Source organism: Pectinophora gossypiella, chromosome 16 (genome assembly GCF_024362695.1).
Source record: "Pectinophora gossypiella chromosome 16, ilPecGoss1.1, whole genome shotgun sequence".
Taxonomy (NCBI): domain Eukaryota; kingdom Metazoa; phylum Arthropoda; class Insecta; order Lepidoptera; family Gelechiidae; genus Pectinophora; species Pectinophora gossypiella.
In genome coordinates, this window is record NC_065419.1 from 13,655,623 (window position 1) to 13,675,009 (window position 19,387).

At 39.3% G+C, this 19,387-nt stretch overlaps 1 protein-coding gene across 3 annotated transcripts in view; it reads left to right on the forward strand.

Moving 5' to 3' along the window:
* The window catches only part of LOC126373876 (uncharacterized), a 162,163-nt gene that overhangs the window by 132,724 nt on the left and 10,052 nt on the right, over nt 1-19,387 (forward strand). For all 3 annotated transcript variants that reach the window (XM_050020229.1, XM_050020228.1, XM_050020226.1), the window contains one exon: nt 4,471-4,558. In XM_050020229.1, the coding sequence (XP_049876186.1) occupies nt 4,471-4,558 (88 nt within the window). The remainder of the gene's footprint in view (nt 1-4,470; nt 4,559-19,387) is intronic.

Here is a 19,387-nt window from a genome sequence, read left to right on the forward strand (position 1 = left end):
AATATTAGGTTAGGTATAATTAAATATTAATAAATTAGGTACCTACGTACGATATTATATTATTATATAATTTTTTTTTTTGATGTGACTTATTGTAGATTTGCCGCAGATGGCATTATAACTACTTGGCCGCAATACCTACGATGATACATTTAACAAATAAATATGAACAGCTGTTCATAATAATAACCTCAGAATAACGTAAGCTATTACGCAGCACTATAAAAAAAGGAAGTTACCTACCTACGCGCTAACCTCGAAAACTACTCATTGATTTTCTAAAATGGCTACTTATTTATAGGGTATAAAGTTAATAAATTATTATTAAAAATAACCACAAGGATAAAATGTGAACAGTGTGTTTTTATTTTCAACCTAGAAAAGAATTTGAAAATTTCGTATTCAGTCAGTTCTTCCTGTCCACTTTCTTCGTTGCAAAATTTTAAATTTCGAATACGAGCACCATTTTCTTTTCGCGTGCCACGCTCAACTAGCAATTTCGTTCAAAAACAGTATAAATAAAACCTCTTTCGATTCCATTTCTTCTTACCTAAGCGCTGGGCGAATATTTCTGAACGGATACTGTTATAAAAGTGCAATATTTCGCGACATAACGACCTTATAGACATCTCGTAGAATGTTGTTTTAAGGTTCTTTGTCGAAATATTTTTTTGACAAAATGCTACCTACATCATCATCATAATCTCCCCAGCTTTATCCCGTTTTTCACAGGGTCCGCTTACCTAACCTGAAGATTTGACAGGTCCGGTTTTTTACAGAAACGACTGCCTGCCTGACTTTCCAAACCGCTAAGGAAACCCAGCCCAATACAAATTAGGTCACATACTTCCAAAAAATGCATTCCTCGGGAATGTCGGTTTCCAATAAAATGTGGGTTTAAAATGCTACCCACCTACTATTAGGGTTAAAAAGCAAACAAAAATATCTGCTTCTTATCTTCTCGGGCGTGTCGTAAAAACCGACAGATGGGTCATTTCTAATATGATGGATCTGGGGGGTTAAAAATGTCGCATCAAACCAATTCATCTAGAAAAGCAATATTGCTATTTGACATTTGTTTGCATTGCGCACTTACTTTTTTATGCGCAAATGTCAAATGGCAATATTTTACTTTTTTTTTATTTTATTTTTTTTTTTAAATGAATTGCTTCCTTGTAGCCTTTTTATCCCCCTGATCACCAGTTACCTGTCACTAAACGATTTCATAATGTCCGTTTTCGTATTAAAAATGGCTATTGTTTCAATATTGTCTAACACATATTTTACCTGAAACTTATATATAAGTAAATCTTCTTCTAATCGTGTGGGTTGTGAGGCGGAATACCAGCCTCATCAAACCTGTTGTCAGGGTTATGATTGAGCCGCCAAATGCCCCTGACATGGCTCATGTAACGATTACTCACTTACATCGGTAAATAATAACCGGGACCAACTGCTTAACGTGCCTTCCGAAGCACAGAAGAAGAAGAATCTTACTTTCGGACAATCAGGTGACCAGCCTGTAATGTCCTGACCAAACTAGGGATCACAAACCGGGATTCGTACCCGGGGCCTCCGGATCGTGAGTCCAACGCTCAACCACTGGACCACAGAGGCCGTTATAATATAAATCAATCAAGTATGATTAATTAGTATCAATAATGGACCTAAAGCTGTGAATACTCTAAGCCGTCGAGACATAATCCACGTATTTCAGTCTAGACTTAAGACCTTTATTTCAGAGGTCAATGATCTTTTCATGCGATCTACAAAGCCACTGTACACGTAATTTAAATAAGGGTCATTTCTTACAAGGACACCATGACGGCGCCTCCAAGAAAATGTATGAAAATGTGGCTATCGAATCCCGGTGGGGACATATCACAACACTCACTTTGTGATCCCTAGTTTGGTTAGGACATTACAGGCCTATTACCTGATTATTCGAAAGTAAGATAATCCATTCTTCGGACAGCACGTTAAGCCGTTGGTCCCGGTTACTACTTACTGATGTAAGTACATAGTCGTTACGTGAGCCATGTCAGGGGCCTTTGGCGGCTCAATAGTAACCCTTCTTCTCTTCTCTCGTGTGGGTTGTGAGGTGAACATCACCAAGCCTGGTGTCAGGGTTACTATTGAGCCGCCAAGGCCCCTGACCTGACTCATGTAACGACTACTTACTTATATCAGTAAGTAGTAACCGGGACCAGAACAGCTTAACGTGCCTTCCGAAGCACGGATCATCTTACTTTCGGACAATCAGGTGATTAGCCCGTAATTTCCTAACCAAACTAGGGATGACAAAGTGATTTTTGTGATATGTCCCCACCGGGATTCGAACCCGGGGCCTTCGGATCGTGAGCCCAACGATCAACAACAACAGAAGTTTGTACGGAACCTTCGATATATTAATCGAATTCGCCTCTTGCTTTTTTTGCGATGAAAAATGTAAGATGAATTCTATAATAGAACAATATTATGAAGGATCCAATACTTTATATTCAGGAAAGCCAAGTATAACCCTACAAAATTTAATAGGCACTCGCCGTCATCTCTTTCCGATACCATTTGCTTACGGACTTGTCGAGCACTTTCTGTAGCTGGGTTTTGCGGAGCATTGCTCTTTAGGTGAGCTTAGGGTGGCAGTCTGAGCGATAAACGGGAGCGATTTTAGCACGTTCAATGCCACACGGCCCATAGGTGGGCCAAAAGAGAATACTCATTTGTTCAGTTCAGTGTTCGAATCCTTGTTTGGACATATCAGAAAAATCACTTTGTGATCCCTAGTTTGGTTAAGACATTACAGGCTGATCATCCGATTGTCCGAAAGTAAGATGATCCGTGCTTAAGAAGGCACGTTGACTGTTAGTCCCGGTTACTACTTACTGATGTAAGTTAGTAGTCGTTACATGAGCCATGTCATGGGCCTTTGGCAGCTCATAATAAATATAGGCCCTGATTCCTGCAGACACCTCCTAATTTTATTTTAAGTTATGCCTGTCACTTTCTTACCAACTGAAAAGGAAAAAAGGGACGAATGATTGACAGATGTGAACAATTAGGCATCTCGCTAATCTGCAAACCTTATGACGTGTGATTTACATTTCTGCGTAAAATTGACGTGTGTTCCATAAATTTTATGCCTGTTTTTTACCCGTCCCTTTTCTTATCGGCTGATAAGCTGACAGGTATATCTTAAAATAAAATTAGATGTTGTGTACTGGTTGATTGAGGGAAGGCCTGTGCCCAGCAATAGGATGTATATAGGCTGTTTATGTTATGGTGTGAACGGTCACGAGTACTAATATGTACATACACTTTGAAACCATGTCACATTAACTTTTTTGACAAATTAAACCGTAACTCTCATTAAATATCAAATGTGATAGTGCGACAGGGTTCTAAAGTGGGTACATGATATTGCTCATTACTGTACTAGAATTTGCACCGTAAACTCATTATCAGAAATAAAAATAGAAGAAAAAGATTGGTTTTAGGAAAATCGCGACCTCCTATCCAACATGGCCGTAGTCTGAGTTGATTTAACTTCGCGTTACTGCAATCCATTCCCGAGTTAGTTAACTTTTCCTTACAGTTCTTGGTTTAAACCCGGTTTTAACCGCGTAAATAATACCTAAAGCTAATTCATGGTAACTTTATAGTAATATTATCATTACAAGTATTTGAACATTAAATCCGTTACAGTCCAGTTCGAAGAACGCATGACTTATACCGCAGGGTCGTGGGGTCAAGTCCCGTCTCGGGTTCTATACATTATTTTTTTATTTAAATAAAGCATCAGAATACCACAAGCTAATAAGCAATTTATTTTAACACATAACATAAACAGCCTATATACGTCCTACTGCTGGGCGCAGGCCTCCCCTCAATCAACCGGAGGGGGTATGGAGCATACTCCACCACGCTGCTCCAATGCGGGTTGGTGCAGGTGTTTTTACGGCTTATAGCCGGGATCAACGGCTTAACGTGCCTTCCGAAGCACGGAATCATCTTAGTTTTTCGGACAATCAGGTGATTCAAGCCTGAAAAGTCCTTACCAAATGGGCGGATTTATACGTGGGCGACAAATTGGGTTATGGGTGGCCACTTCAATTCTACCGGATACTACTGCGACCTGGTCCCCCCCCCCATATAGACCTAAAAGGCTGGATCCGCTCCTGGCACTATACCACAGAAGTCGGCTTTATGAGTTTGAATCCAGGTTTGGTTGGCTCATAGATAAGTAATTTCCAGGTAGCAAAACACGTGGTTTCCAGGACATGTGCTCGGTTGTGCAAAAAGCTCTCTCCCTAGTACACGGGAAACATAGCTGACGAAGCTATGACCGAGCACAAGTTCTGGAAACCACGTGATATCAATTACCTATGATCCAAACACAAATTAAAACTCATGAAGTCAAATTCAGTGGTTTATAAATAAAAAATACTTAATGTTTTTTTTTTGTTACAGGCATACACACCGACGGGATTTGAAAAATACGGATACACCTGTACAGTAGCCGATTATAGAGTCAACTTCTCAGTTTGGGATACCTCCGGTAAGTTTACACATAACCATAAAAATAAATAAGGTACGCTACGAGAGATATTATACATCTATGCAACAATCGTCATTCATGACTTTTTATTCAAACAAAAATTGACCTTATTATTACTGCGCTGTGCTCGTTATTTGTAGGGTCATATGCTGATCTTGGTTACGATCACACCATAGACAACATTATTGCCGACGAAATTTAGAAACATCGACCTTATTATTACACTGCGATCGTTATTTGTAGGACTCTCCGCTCCCCACCAGCGGCTAAGCTAGGTTTACCCCAACTCCCCTCGGTCTTACTTTAGTATGGCGTCAGACGTCACACACACAGATGCGCGTGTACGATAACGTCAATGTGTAGTGTCTGTGTAAAACGTGTTTTCTCTGAAGGTTCCGGAACGTGACAAAATACTAGCCTTCCACGACTTCGTTCGCCTGGACATTGGATATCGAAATGGCAAGTTTTTAAAATTGACGTGTTCTATATTCAAATTCAAATTCATAAATATCTTTATTCAGTAAGTAACATATTTACACTTTGAATCGTCAATTTTTACATAACGAACGTCTCATCCGCCTGAAACTACTGCAGCTTCTCACAACCTGTATAGCCGGGGAAAAGAAGCTGCCAGAAAAACCTCGGCACAAAGAACGTCTATGGTCATAGACGTTCTTTAAAAAAAACATAATTTTTATGCCTGTCGATTACACATCTCTTTTTTTATATATTTAAAATGAACTTAGATGGTGTATACTGGAGTCAGTACCATTACCTACTGCGACCCTAAGATAGGGTTGCCATCTCTAAAATTTGGAAAACAGGACAAGACGCGTGAAAACCGGGGATTTTAGATTCCAAAAACCGGACATGTCAACAAGATCTTTTAAACATATTCAATGTAATAAAAAACAGTTGAAAATGACATAAATCACCTTTTTTATTCATTCATTATTTTATTTTTTAAAACCGGGCTTTCAAATGAAACCATCCCCGGACGCTCCTCGGATGCCCTCTAAACTAGGACAAATCCGGGGAACCCGGACGGATGGCAACCCTACCCTGGGACATCAAATCACATTGTAAATAAGTTCTCGTAGGTAAGTAAGTAAATATAACATTTCCAACGACCTCACAACTTGTATTGAGTGTAATTATCCCATTTTTATCTTCATTCAAGTGGCCTGTAACTCTAGTCTAGACCTCCGGCACTCAGCTAAGCCCTAATTAAGGCTTTAAGTCCCGGGGGTGAACCTCTCGTGTTAAGACCAGTAATTAATTAATTCGTTCACGTAGGACGAGACGGGACTCCCCAGAGCGTGTTGTGGGAATTCCCGCGTTTATATATTGAAAAATAATAGTTTATTCTAGCCCTGAGGAGTAAGATTGATTGGGGAAAGATTTGGTATATAGCAATATCTTGTTATATAAAAAAGCTTACTTTACATAAAAAAAGCTTATTATAAGATAATGATTACCTAAATGATAAAAATGTCTGGTATTGAATGTGTTCCTATAGTTATTAAATAACTTGTAATGTACCCTCATTGGTTTATAAATGTGTTGCTGTTGCAGTTTCTTGTCATTTCTTCTCCTCAGCCATAACACCTTGCGAAATGACGTACTTAAATTCAAAAATGTTACACTGACTGACAATTACGTTGAATACATGATTCTGATTTGTGATATCTGATTTATGGTATAATATAACATTGCTGTATATATTATATTATATATTATAATAGTTAACTGTTAATGATGATGAATAAAATTATTTAATTTAGTTATTGTGACCCCCTAAGGTTGACTGAGGGGAGACCCGTGCCAAGCAGTGGGAGTGTTAACAACTCAACAAAAAATATTTGTTGCTCTGAATATTACTAAAGATCTAGACTAGAGTTGCAGGTCACTTGAATGAAGATAAAAATGGGATGATTAGACTCAATACAAGTTGTGAGGTGTTGGCCGGACAAATGGGGAGCGCTGAAGGCTCTCACCCGGTACAATGTTTAAGACAACAGGCCGGAGGGTGCCTAGTTGGGCGCGAACCTCGGCTCAGGGCGTCGTCTGAGAGGAAAAATATTTGAAGGAATTAATCGACCCTAGTGGGACGATAGCGATACGCGCTGATTGATTGAAAACGTCGACCCCGCCCCGGCGGCGTCGGTATCGGGGTCCTGTTTCTCAAATCAAAAATGTTACCAATTCTAAAAAGAAACTGTAACGGAAGACATCGCAATTTTTTAATTAACTTACGGAACTTTTGATATCGTGACAATAATCTATAACGGATATCGTGTCCCGTTGCACACGCGTGGTCCCGTATATTCGAATACCGTTCAAATTGCGGATGCCTCCCGCTTTATTGCTTCGACACTTATTACCAGAAATTTAACACGAATATTTTGAAGTGAAAGGATATATATGGTTAAAGTGTTTTTAAACATAACATAAGTCATTAACGTAAGCTCACAAGTATATTCCAATGAGAGACTTTCCAAGCTACGTTCCGCAAAAATAGTATATATGGCGCTGTTCAGATTTAACGTGATAATTACCTACTTTCTCATTACTCGGGGTACATAATTATTAAAAATACAATCTAATGACGTGCGTACAATCGAATCAGGAGCCCGGTGGCGCAGCGGTAAACGCGTTCGGTCTGCGATTGTTGAAGTTAAGCAACTTCTGCAAAGGCCGGTCATAGGATGGGTGACCACAGAAAAAAAAAGAAGTTTCCATCTCGAGCTCCTCGGTGTTTCGGAAGGCACGTTAAGCCGTTGGTCCCGGCTGCATTAGCAGTCGTTAATAACCACCAATCCGCACTGGTCCCGCGTGGTGGTTTAAGGCCCGATCTCCCTATCCATCCATAGGGAAGGCCCGTGCCCCAGCAGTGGGGACGTTAATGGGCTGGTGATGATGACAATCTAATGACAGACGCATATATAAAAATAATTGTTACTTGTTATTTGGATCACATTTCACATTTAATAATATATGTATAAAATTATGGAACTGACATAAATTAAAGGAAACACTAACATTTTATGAATTTTCCGACATGAAATTTCGCTTGATATCATCTCAGAATCATAGTCTGAATCATCCCCCTCAGTATTCGTTACGGTGTCACTAACACCCATACGTACTTGTATGGTTACTTGTAGTACTTGTACGGGGTGTAAGTGTCATCGTAACGAAAACTGAGAGGGATGATTTATGCTCATTATTCTAAGTTAATATCAAGTGGAATTTTCCATCGCCACTTATGTCACTAACACCCTGCGACGCAAAATTCCACTTGATATCAGTTCAGAATCATGGCCTAAATCATCCCTTTAAGTGTTCGTTATGATGTCACTAACATAACCTGTATATTAATTGTCAAAATAAAGTGTTTAATGTGTATTTATTTAGTGCCAAATAAAGACATTAAAGAACGTAATTTAAAAAGTTACGCAAGTTCATTTAATTTATACTTAATCCATATATGGTTATAGTTACTTAATCAACTTGCTTTTAAGCGTTAATTGAGCAATTGCGTTGCCTAATTAAGCATTAACGGCCTCCGTGGTCCAGTGCTTGAGCGTCAGGCTCACGATCCGGAGGTCCTGGGTTCGATTCCCGGTGGGGACATATCACAAAAATTACTTTGTGGTCCCTAGTTTGGTTAGGACATTACAGGCTGATCACCTGATTGTCCGAAATTAAGATGATCCGTGCTTCGGAAGACACGTTAAATCTTTGGTCCCGGCTACTACTTACTGATGTAAGTACGTAGTCGTTATATGAGTCATGTCAGGGGCCTTTGGCGGCTCAATAGTAACCCTGACACCAGGGTTGATGAGGTTAGTAATTCACCTCACAACCCACACGAAGAAGAAGATTAAGCATTTACGTTTCTTTAACACTTATTAACGTATTCGGAAGAAGAAGTAACTTACTGAGTACGTAGAAATTCTCTTCATGTGATGTGTCAGTAGTAGTAAGTGGAATTAGTTAGTCTCTGCCTACCCCAACGGGAAATAAGCGTGGTCTTATTTATGTACATTTAACCGCAGAATTCAGTCAATCAATTATAATTTATAACAATTTAACTGCAGTAGGTACATATTTTGATTGCGTTTCGTTGTTTAGATTTATTAATGGAATTCACACTATTTCGAAACGATATTATCATTTTGTATGGAATCAAAACGGAGCGGTAGGGATGGGACACATTTTCAAATCGGATATTCTTTTTGTATGTTGGACAGACAACAATACTAGTCAAGTCAGTTACTTTTTACTAAACGTCAAAACTCGAAATTACTATGAGATGGACTATATTCCATAGTGTTAGCAAACTCTACAATAAAACGTAAATATTAGTAACATACCCAGTTTTAATCAGTAAATGTTAAGTAGCACAAATCACTCTTTTTACGGAAACCAAATATTATTAAGTACTACAAATTATAATAAGAAATATTAATACAAAAGAATACAGCAACTGGTCTTTCAACTTTCGCTTCTCTCGACAATAATCGTCTTCACTTGTTTATTTCTTCGTAGTCCCAGACGGAACACCCGCCAAAACGTTTTTCTCTTAAAAAGTGACGTGACGTTCCTTTTTTGAATTTGCCAACAGTATTCCCTCCGGTTTATAGAGGGGGCTCGTGCCCACCAGCGGGACGTATGTAGACTGATGTTTATATCATGGTAATTGGATCGTGTCCAGTCATGAGCAATATAATGTACCCACTTTAGGACTCTGTCGCACTAAAATATTTGACATTTAGTGAGACTTACAGTTCAATTTGTCAAAAAAGTTAATGTGACATGGTACCAAAGTGCTCGTGACCGTACTAGGTTCAAGATAAATTATGAAATGCTGATTACTAAATAAAGTCAGATGTAAAACTAACGAAAAAAGATTTACTTTTTTCTATTTATTTTATTTATGAATTTTAATCAAGAAAACCGTAGTAATAAGTCCGACATTTTATCACGTATTCTATGACGTCACAGGTTGCTATTACGTACCTACAATTTCTATAGTAATTTCGTGTTTTGACGTTTAGTAAAAAGTAACTGATTTGACTAGTTGGAAACTACCCTATTAACGATTTAAAGTGTAACTATGTTACCTATTGAATAAATATATTTTTGAATTTGAATCTAGTAGGTAATAAGTACAAAGTTATGTAGTCACTCAGTTTTGTAAACTATAATCAAAGTTTTGTTTTTTTTTTTCAGTGAATTTCTTATACAGTTGATGAGGTTGGTAATCCACCTCACAACCCACACGACAAAAAAAGAAAGGTGTATTTCTTCAAAGCATACGTACTATACGAATAAAAAAGCATCATACATAAACATAAAACTTAAATAGCCTATATACGTCCCACTGCTGGGCACAGGCCTCCCCTCAATCAACCGGAGGGGTCATGGAGCATACTCCAACACGCTGCTTCAATGCGGGTTGGTGGAGATGTTTTACGGCTAATAGCCGGGACCAACGGCTTAACGTGCCCTCCGAAGCACGGAATCATCTTACTTTTTCGGACAATCAGGTGATTCAAGCCTGAAAAATCCTGACCAAACAAAGTTCAGTTTCACAAAGTGATTTCGACAATGTCCCAATCGGGAATCGAACCCGGACCTCCAGATCGTGAGCCTAACGCTCTAACCACTAGACCACGGAGGTTGTAAAAAACATAACTTGTCTAAAATTATCAATATCCGAAACTTATTTACTTATCCGAAACATTCGAATAACACTTTCTAAATATCCATATCTAATTCTGACATCGCCAATTCTAACCAATAGGCTAATAGCATACGTACCTACACGCATGCAAATATGTGCTATTTGTCAAGGCATTAGCGTTTGTGTTCCGTCGGTCGTTTCGCATGCTCGTCGAAGATAACGGCTGTTCATGTAGTGCACCAATTGTGCCTCTAAATCGTGGGTTTTACATACATAAATATACAGGGTGTTAGTGACATCGTAACGAATACTGAGGCGGATGATTCAAACCATGATTCTGATTTGATATCAAGTGGAATTTTCCGTCGGAAAAGGCACGTTAAGCCATTGGTCCCGGTTACTACTTACTGATGTAAGTGAGTAATCGTTACGTGAGCCATGTCACGGGCCTTTGGCGGCTCAATGATAACCCTGACACCAGGGTTGATGAGGTTGGTAATTCACCTCACAACTCACACGATAGAAGAAGAAGACTTACTTACCTCCGAATCACATTTCTCGGATATGTGGAGGTCCTCGCGATGTTTTCCTTTACCGCTGAGCACCAATATTATAAAATTAGCGATTTATATATTTTAAAGGAACACACTGCTGCAGTCAGGTTATATAGGCCCTGACACCAGGGTTGCTGAGGTCGATAATCCACCTCACAACCCACACGATAGAAGAAGAATTCCACTTGATATTAACTCAGAATAATGAGCTGGATCATTTCTCTCAGTATCGGTTACGATGTCACTTAAACGAACTATGAAATTAATAAAAGCTAGAATGTAAGGCTGGCTCGCGGGACTATAAAAACTGCCTGTAATTTGTGTTAGGTAGCTTTTAAATTGGCCTTTAATTACTTATAAGATTGTAAAAAACATGGCGGTAAGGTCCTCTAATAAAATAAAAAACCACTAAATAAAGATTCTATCTATCTATCTCTCTATCTAAATGATTAGGATATCCGCAATAGGGATTTTCCTAATCCACCGGTAATGGATTTGATTAAGTTTTTGTTAATAATAATCATATTCAATTCTATACCTCACTAGGACACCATGGTGGAGCCACCAAGCAGACAACTGGCGTCTTGTTGGTTGCGCAACCAACAAGAAACCAGGTGAGGTAGTGTTTATACAACTGCGAAACAACAAACGGACATCAACTAAATTATTTCATCTCATCTCATTTCATTAATGCCTAGGTGCGATCCCTACTACATTAAACCTGAATTCAGAAATAGAATCTCTTTAGAACATTTCGGAAACTGACTAAAATTCAAACTTCGTCGAATCCAAACCGTACTGGGAATAACTAGTTAGCAAATGCCAGTTCCTAGAAATCGTATTTAGCACTAACAATAGTGTTAGTGTAACGTACACTTTAGCAACCCCTCCTTTCCCAGTAAATAGGTTAAGTAACTGCAAGCTAAAAGCGGGTAACGGGTAGCGATTTCTAAATAACATATTGTGAGGAACCAGAAGCGAGTTTCGTTTTTTAAATAAAATTAGGTACAGACAGTGGCGTACATTTAATGAAGATCACATAGAATATAATGATCAAATAGCAAAAATAATGATGGGAAAATTGGTTGGTACACTATACCGGGTGTTAGTGACGTCGTAACGAAAACTTTGAGGCATGATTCAGACCATGATTCTGAGTTGATATCAAGTGGAATTTTCCGTCGCAAAAGTATAGAACTGCAAATAATTGAAGAAAACACTAAAATTTTAATGTATTTTCCGACAGGAAATTCCACTTGATATCAACTCAGAATCATGGTACGTACATGTATGGAGTGTAAATGACATCGTAACAAACAATGAGGGGGATGATTCAGCTCAATATTCTGAATTAAGGTCAAGTGGAATTTTCCATCGCAAAAGTATTTAATGAAAAATAATTAAAAAACAAAAACGTTCATGAATTTTGCGACGGAAAATTCCACTTGATATTAACTCAGAATCACGGTCAGAATCATCCCCCTTAGTATTTGTTACGATGTCACTAACAGGTTATACAGATAACCTGATAACACTACGTGTTATCGTCGCGACGTCCGGAGCAAGAGAGGGCCGCGCGGCTAGCTTCTCTATTTACAAGATCGGTCACTCATTTCTCCTTGTGACTCGTTCACATCCAATAATATCATAAACTTTCGACTAAATTTCCTATTGGCGTAGGTACCTACATTCATCGCAAGAGTACCTACATACATCGTTAGAGATAGGTACATAACATCAGCGGCGTAGCGAAGTGGCGGCAGGGGCGGCCCGGCGGCACTTTTTAGGGAACGGCAAAATTTCACAATTTGGCTGATTTTTTTTTGTAGTTTACTAATAATCTGTACAAGGTTCTTACAGAAAAAAATATTTAGAAAATCTCTCAGAAAGATTGAAAAATATACATTTAATTTTGCATATTTAAAAAAAAGCGCGTAGGTAACGAATATGAACGTCATTCAATTTAAAACAAAAAAATCTGTGGTAATTTGTAAATTGAAATATCTAAATAAAAGAGCGGCAAAATTGTCTTCCGCCCCGGGCAGCCGACACCCACGCTACGCCGCTGACATACAAACATCGCAAGATGAACCTGTTGAAGAAACTGTTGGTCTAACGGTCTAGTCCAGTGGTTGAGCGGTCTCCCGATCCGGAGACCCCGGGTTCAAATCCCAGCTCTCACTAGTTTAGTTAAGACATTACAGGCTGATCACCTCATTGTCCGAAAGTAAAATGATCCGTGCTTCGAAAAGGCACGTTAAACCGTTGGTCCTGGTTACTACTTACTGATGTAAGTAAGTAGTCGTTACATGAGCCATGTCAGGGGCCTTTGGCGGCTCAGTAATAACCCTGACACCAGGGTTGATGAGGTTGGTGTTCCACCTCACAACCCACACGATAAGAAGAAAGCTCGGTGAGGTGTGGGTACTTAGTTCATCTTGCGATGGGCGTACCTCCGACTACACCATTGGGATAATTCGATATAGGCGCTTACGTATGCCAATAGGCAGCACGTTGTAAAGATACGGTCTTCTGGTCTTCCTCGCTTCTCCGCCAACATCGCACCCCAGCCTATTTACCCTCTAACCCAGTTGAATCACATTTGATCAGCACTTCCCTCTTTGACCGAAATAACCACACAGCATACAAAGCATGTGAAGTCAGTTGAAATCGAACTGGATGCATTCATGTGTATCGTTACACTGCCGGCCAAGTAGTATTTCTGCTGCCTCCGTGGTCCAGTGGTTGAGCGTTGTGCTCACGATCCGGAGGTCCCGGCTTCGAATTCCGGTGGGGACAAATCACAAAAATCACTCCCTGTGATCCCTAGTTTGGTTAGGACATTACAGGCTGATCACCTGATTGTCCAAAAGTAAGATGATCCGTGCTTCGGAAGGTACGTTAAGCCGTTGGTCCCGTTATACTTACTGATGTAAGTACGTAGTCGTTACATGAGTCACGTCAGGGGCCTATGGCCGCTTAATAATATCCCTGGCACCAGGGTCGATGTGGTTGGCATTCCACCTCACAACCCACACGATAGAAGAAGTATTTCTGCTTCTTCTTCTGTCGTGTGTTGTCTCCTGTCCTGATGTCAGGGTTACTATTCAGCCAACAAAGAGCCCTGACATGACTCATGTAACAACAACGTACTTACATCAGTAAGTAGTAACCTGCACCAACGGGTTAACGTGCGTTTCGAAGCACGGGTTATCTTACTTTCGGAAAGTCTGGTGATCGAACAAAGTAGATAAGTTTATAGTGCACCGCAGTTCAAATAAAATAAAATATTTGTGTACCATGACTGTGGCCGGCAGTGTACAAACAGTTTGCACAAACAGATGTGGTTTCAACTGAACGCCATGAATAACATAACAGACTATATATTTCTGTTGGAAACTGCCTCAGATTTTCAAGATACATACATACATAAACTCACGCCTATTTCCCACCGGGGTAAGCAGAGACTATAGAATTCCATTTGCTTCGTTCCTGACACACTTCTCTTGCTTCCTCCGCATTCATCAATCGCTTCATACACGCACGCCGGTTCAGAGTAGATCGTATAAAACCTTTTCTAACACATCACACCTTTCATCACATCATCTCCTCTCCAATTTGGTCAATGATAATTTCAAGATAAGTATAGTTTGTTGAGCACAACGATAACGGAGTACAGGAAAACTTTATAAAAAAAATATTTATGAAAATATATATTGAGGAGCTCGGTGGCGCAGCGGTAAACGCGCTCGGTCTGCGATAGTTGAAGTTAAGCAACTTTCGCAAAGGCCGGTCATAGGATGGGTGACCACAAAAAAAGGTTGTCCCGGATGCATTAGCAGTAGTGATGGTTTAAGGCCCGATCTCCCTATCCATCCATAGGGAAGGCCCGTGCCCCAGCAGTGGGGACTGGGGACGTTAATGGGCTGGTGATGATGATGATTTTTTAAAAACATCATAGAAGGGAAGCTACAAGGAAAGAGAGGAAGGGGATGGGTGACAAAAAAAAGTTTTCATCTCGAGCTCCTCCGTGCTTCGGAAGGCACGTTTAGCCGTTGGTCCCGGGCCTCCCGGACTCCCGGCTGCATTAGCAGTCGTTAATAACCACCAATCCGCACTGGGCCCGCGTGATGGTTTAAGGCCCGATCTCCCTATCCATCCATAGGGAAGGCCCGTGCCCCAGCAGTGGGGACTGGGGACGTTAATGGGCTGATGATAATGATGATGATGTTCACTTACCATTATCAGAAATTCAAATATTTAACCTACCTACAAGTTGCTCCCTATTATATAGGACTTAAAGACGGCTGGCGAGGAGTAAAGAAAGTAAAAAATATTTATTTACCAAATAAAGTAAAATTAACACAACTTAATAGCGGGCCCTGCACTAGGGTTTCCCCTGTATCGCAGTAGCCCTAAGATAAGACAATTTTTTCGTAAAGATTAAAAACGTGGAATACGGTCACACACTTGGTACCATGTCACATTAACTTTTTTGACAAATTGAACTGTAAGTCTCACTAAAAGTCAAATATGTTACTGCGACAGAGTCCTAAAGTGGGTACATTATATTGCTCATGACTGTACTAACTAATAATACACCTCTGCCTACCCCTTTGGGGTAAATAAATACAAGTGTGATGTTATGTTAAGATATGTAAAAATATACTTCTCATCAATAAAATCGAAACATTTCCGAATTTTTGTCCGACGAAACACGAGGTTAATTAAAGTTTGAATTTGTAAAAAAATTATGGAATTGAAAAAAAAAACACTAGTAGGTACACTAAGTACCTAATTATATTCACTCCACCAACCCGCAGTGGAGCAGCATAGAGGCTGGTGCCCAGTAGTGGGACGTATATAGGTTGTTTATGTGTTTTTATGTAATCATATTCACTTGATATTAACTCAGAATCATGAGCTGAATCATCCCCCTCAGTACTACGATGTCACTCATCGTCTCTAATTTAAGAGCCACGCTCTTGTCGGTGTAGCATTCTCCATTCTTGTCTATCAAAGCCTCAAAAGCAAAGGCAAAATTATTTCACTTCCTCATAAGACACAACGTTTGCCTTCTCTTTAATCTGTTCCATGTAAGCTCTTCTTGGTCTTCCCCTTCCTCTCTTTCCTTGTAGCTCCCCTTCTATGATGTTTTTAATAAATCATCATCATCACCAGCCCATTAACGTCCCCACTGCTGGGGCACGGGCCTTCCCTATGGATGGATAGGGAGATCGGGCCTTAAACCACCACGCGGGCCCAGTGCGGATTGGTGGTTATTAACGACTGCTAATGCAACCGGGACCAACGGCTTAACGTGCCTTCCGAAGCACGGAAGAGCTCGAGATGAAAACTTTTTTTTTGTGGTCACCCATCCTAAGACCGGCCTTTGCGAAAGTTGCTTAACTTCAACAATCGCAGACCGAGCGCGTTTACCGCTGCGCCACCGAGCTCCTCAATTTTAATAAATAATATAATAATTACCTATTGTATGTCAGAATATGACTGAATGTGCTGAACCATAATATTTACTTCCATCACTATGTATGACCACATTTACTACAATAAATTTCATTTCTGTTATCAGTATTCTGTATATCAGTACAAAGCCAAAGAATACAGTTTTCGAGTGATTTATCATGATTCTGATGACCCCGACAGGAATAAATAGCGTGAGTCTATAAACACAGTTCTAAGCCTCTCTGATCGTCCCACAACCCGCCCCCGTCGGACATCGGCGCAATTATTATTACTATAAAGTTTACTTACACAATATCATTCTCACACCTACTTTGCGCATTATCTTCAACGTGGGATTAAATTATTGCCTATTTTACCTATTACTGCTTATTACAAAGGGCATAAGTCAGTAAGTTAAGTGTAGTTTAATATGCGTGTAGGCATTAATAACTGGCACATTTCCTAAGGCTTCGGCATACTAAAGTAGAATTTTGATGTGGTGCTACCGACGTATGCTGGCTATAGGTTGGACTCAACGGGTTACCAATGAGGAAGTTCTGCGGCAAGTTCAAAGAAAACGCGCACTTTTGCAGACCATCAAAAAGTTGCATATTTAGGACGAAAGGTACCAGCTACTGCATCTCATAATGATGGGCAAAGTCGCAGGAAAAAGAAAAGTGGGTCGGAGGAGGAAGTCCTGGTTGCGTAACATCAGGGAGTGGACCGGGATCACGAGTGCGGTCGAACTGTTCCGCCTCGCGGGAGATAAGGATAAATTTTCAGAGCTGATGGCCAACCTCCGCTAGTTGGAGAGGCATCTAAAGAAGAAAACACTAAAGTAGACAAAAGTAAAAGAATGAAGAGAAGTCAAGAATACTGCATTAGGTACCTTCGTGTTAGGGCCGATTAAGGAATGCAATCCCGACTCGAGATCCCAAATTCGAGATCTTGCGGGATTGGAAATATCAAACCCGCGAGATTCCGAAATTAAAAAAAAATATGTTTACAGCGCCATCTATATTTTTTTTTGAGCAACGTAGCCTGGAAAGTCCCTCATAGATTTCAATTCGGGTAAAAAGTGAGACCACAATGTTTTACCTAAATTGACATTAGCGCGTGTTCTTTTTGTAACTATTATGTTACTATTCTACTTGTACAGTCATGAGCAATATAATGTACCCACTTTAGGACTCTGTCGCACTAACATATTTGATATTTAGTGAGACTTACAGATCAATTTATCAGAAAAGTTAATGTGACATGGTACCAAAGTGTATACATATTAATGCTCGTGACCGTACGGGGTGTAAGCGACATCGTAACGAATACTTAGAGGGCTGATTCAGCTCAGAATGGAATTTTCTATCGCAAATGTTTAGAATTGTAAATAATTAGAAGAAAAAAAACTAAAAAAATATGAATTTTGCGACGGATAATTCCATTTGATATTAACTCAGAATCATGGTCTGAATCATCCCCCTCAGTATGTCACTAACACTCGGTATTCCAGTGTGTAGAAAATACTTAGGTAAGAAAGTATTTATTTATTTAATTATTCTACAAAAAAATATATAGAATACCTTACAAGCTTACATAAGCGAGAAACCGCGGCACAGCACATGTATCTAGCAAGTACAACGGGTCACATAATTAATGTTCATAATAACCAACACCATCAATTATCTAAGGCCGAGGTTTTCCAATTAGTTAGCACACTAAAACCGCTTTAAAATATTAAGTTTGTACTAAAACCCAGTTTATTAGTTATTTGTAATTTACGATGGCAGAAGGCTGCTAAAATATTGTTAAGTTTATTTAGAATTAATATTATGGGGTTCCAGGACATTCATAAACTCACGCTGGTAATCCCTAATGAAGTAGGCAGAGCCACAAGCAATCATGAAATTACTTGCAACTTTCTTCTACGAATTATCACGTTATTTTACATCGTTGTCTTAACGGAAACCACGTACAGTCATGAGCAATATAATGTACCCACGTTAGGACTCTGTCGCACTAACATATTTGACATTTAGTGAGACTTACAGTTCAATTTGTCAAAAAAGTTAATGTGACATGGTACCAAAGTGTATACATATTAATGCTCGTGACCGTACCTACCAAGCAAAAAAAATCACATTCGGATGCATGGGTGGATCCAGGGGTCATGAACAGCAACCCCTCCCTCCCCATTCCCCCCTGGGGGACAGGTTAGGTCATAGGTGGCCACTTCAATGTTATCTAATTCTCTACGGAGATAAGTTGTCTACTACCTGGGGACCCCCTCTGTCATAAAAGCTAGATCTGCACCTCTTCGGATGTGTTCTTTCCTTTTCTTTTTCTTCACCTCGCAACAGATAAAGTAGTTTACAGCGCAAAAAAAAAATATGCATGCAGGTAAAAAATATGGTATACATTTTATTCGGTATCAAATTAATTGAACAAAACGAGATTTTGTTGAAGAAAAACACAGAATGCGATTTTTCAAAAAGGGTGATTTTCACGACGGTATATGGGCTATCTTCCGTTATTTTGGATAAATACCCATTTATACTTTAATATCCCTCTCTAGACGATTTCACTAATTTCAATAGTTTAATTGACTAATTGAAAACTTAATATATGTAAAAAAACATATAGGATTATTTGCAAAAAATAGCGATCGGCACATTGTTAATACCCGGAATAAAAATAAACTTGCTTTACAAGTCAGTCGATTACATAAGATTACTAAAAATCTTTTAAGGGGCAATGTATACGTTTTTACACTAAGATTCCCATTGACATTCAGAATTTGCCTTTCAACTGCTTTAAGACACTAGTTAAACAAAAACTTTACAAAAAAGGTTATTATAAAGTTAGTGATTATTTAGAAGATATGAATGCATGGGATTAACTGTCTGAGAACTGATATTAGGCAGCTAAATTAATCAATTGTATATCAATATTTTATGTTTATTTTTATTTTTTTAAAGAACGTCTAGGGCCCTGTGCCGAGGTTTTTCTTGCAGCTTCTTTTCCCCGGCTATACAGGTTGTGAGAAGCTGCAGTAGTTTTAGGCGGATGAGACGTTCGTTATGTAAAAATTGACGATTCAAAGTGTAACTATGTTACCTACTG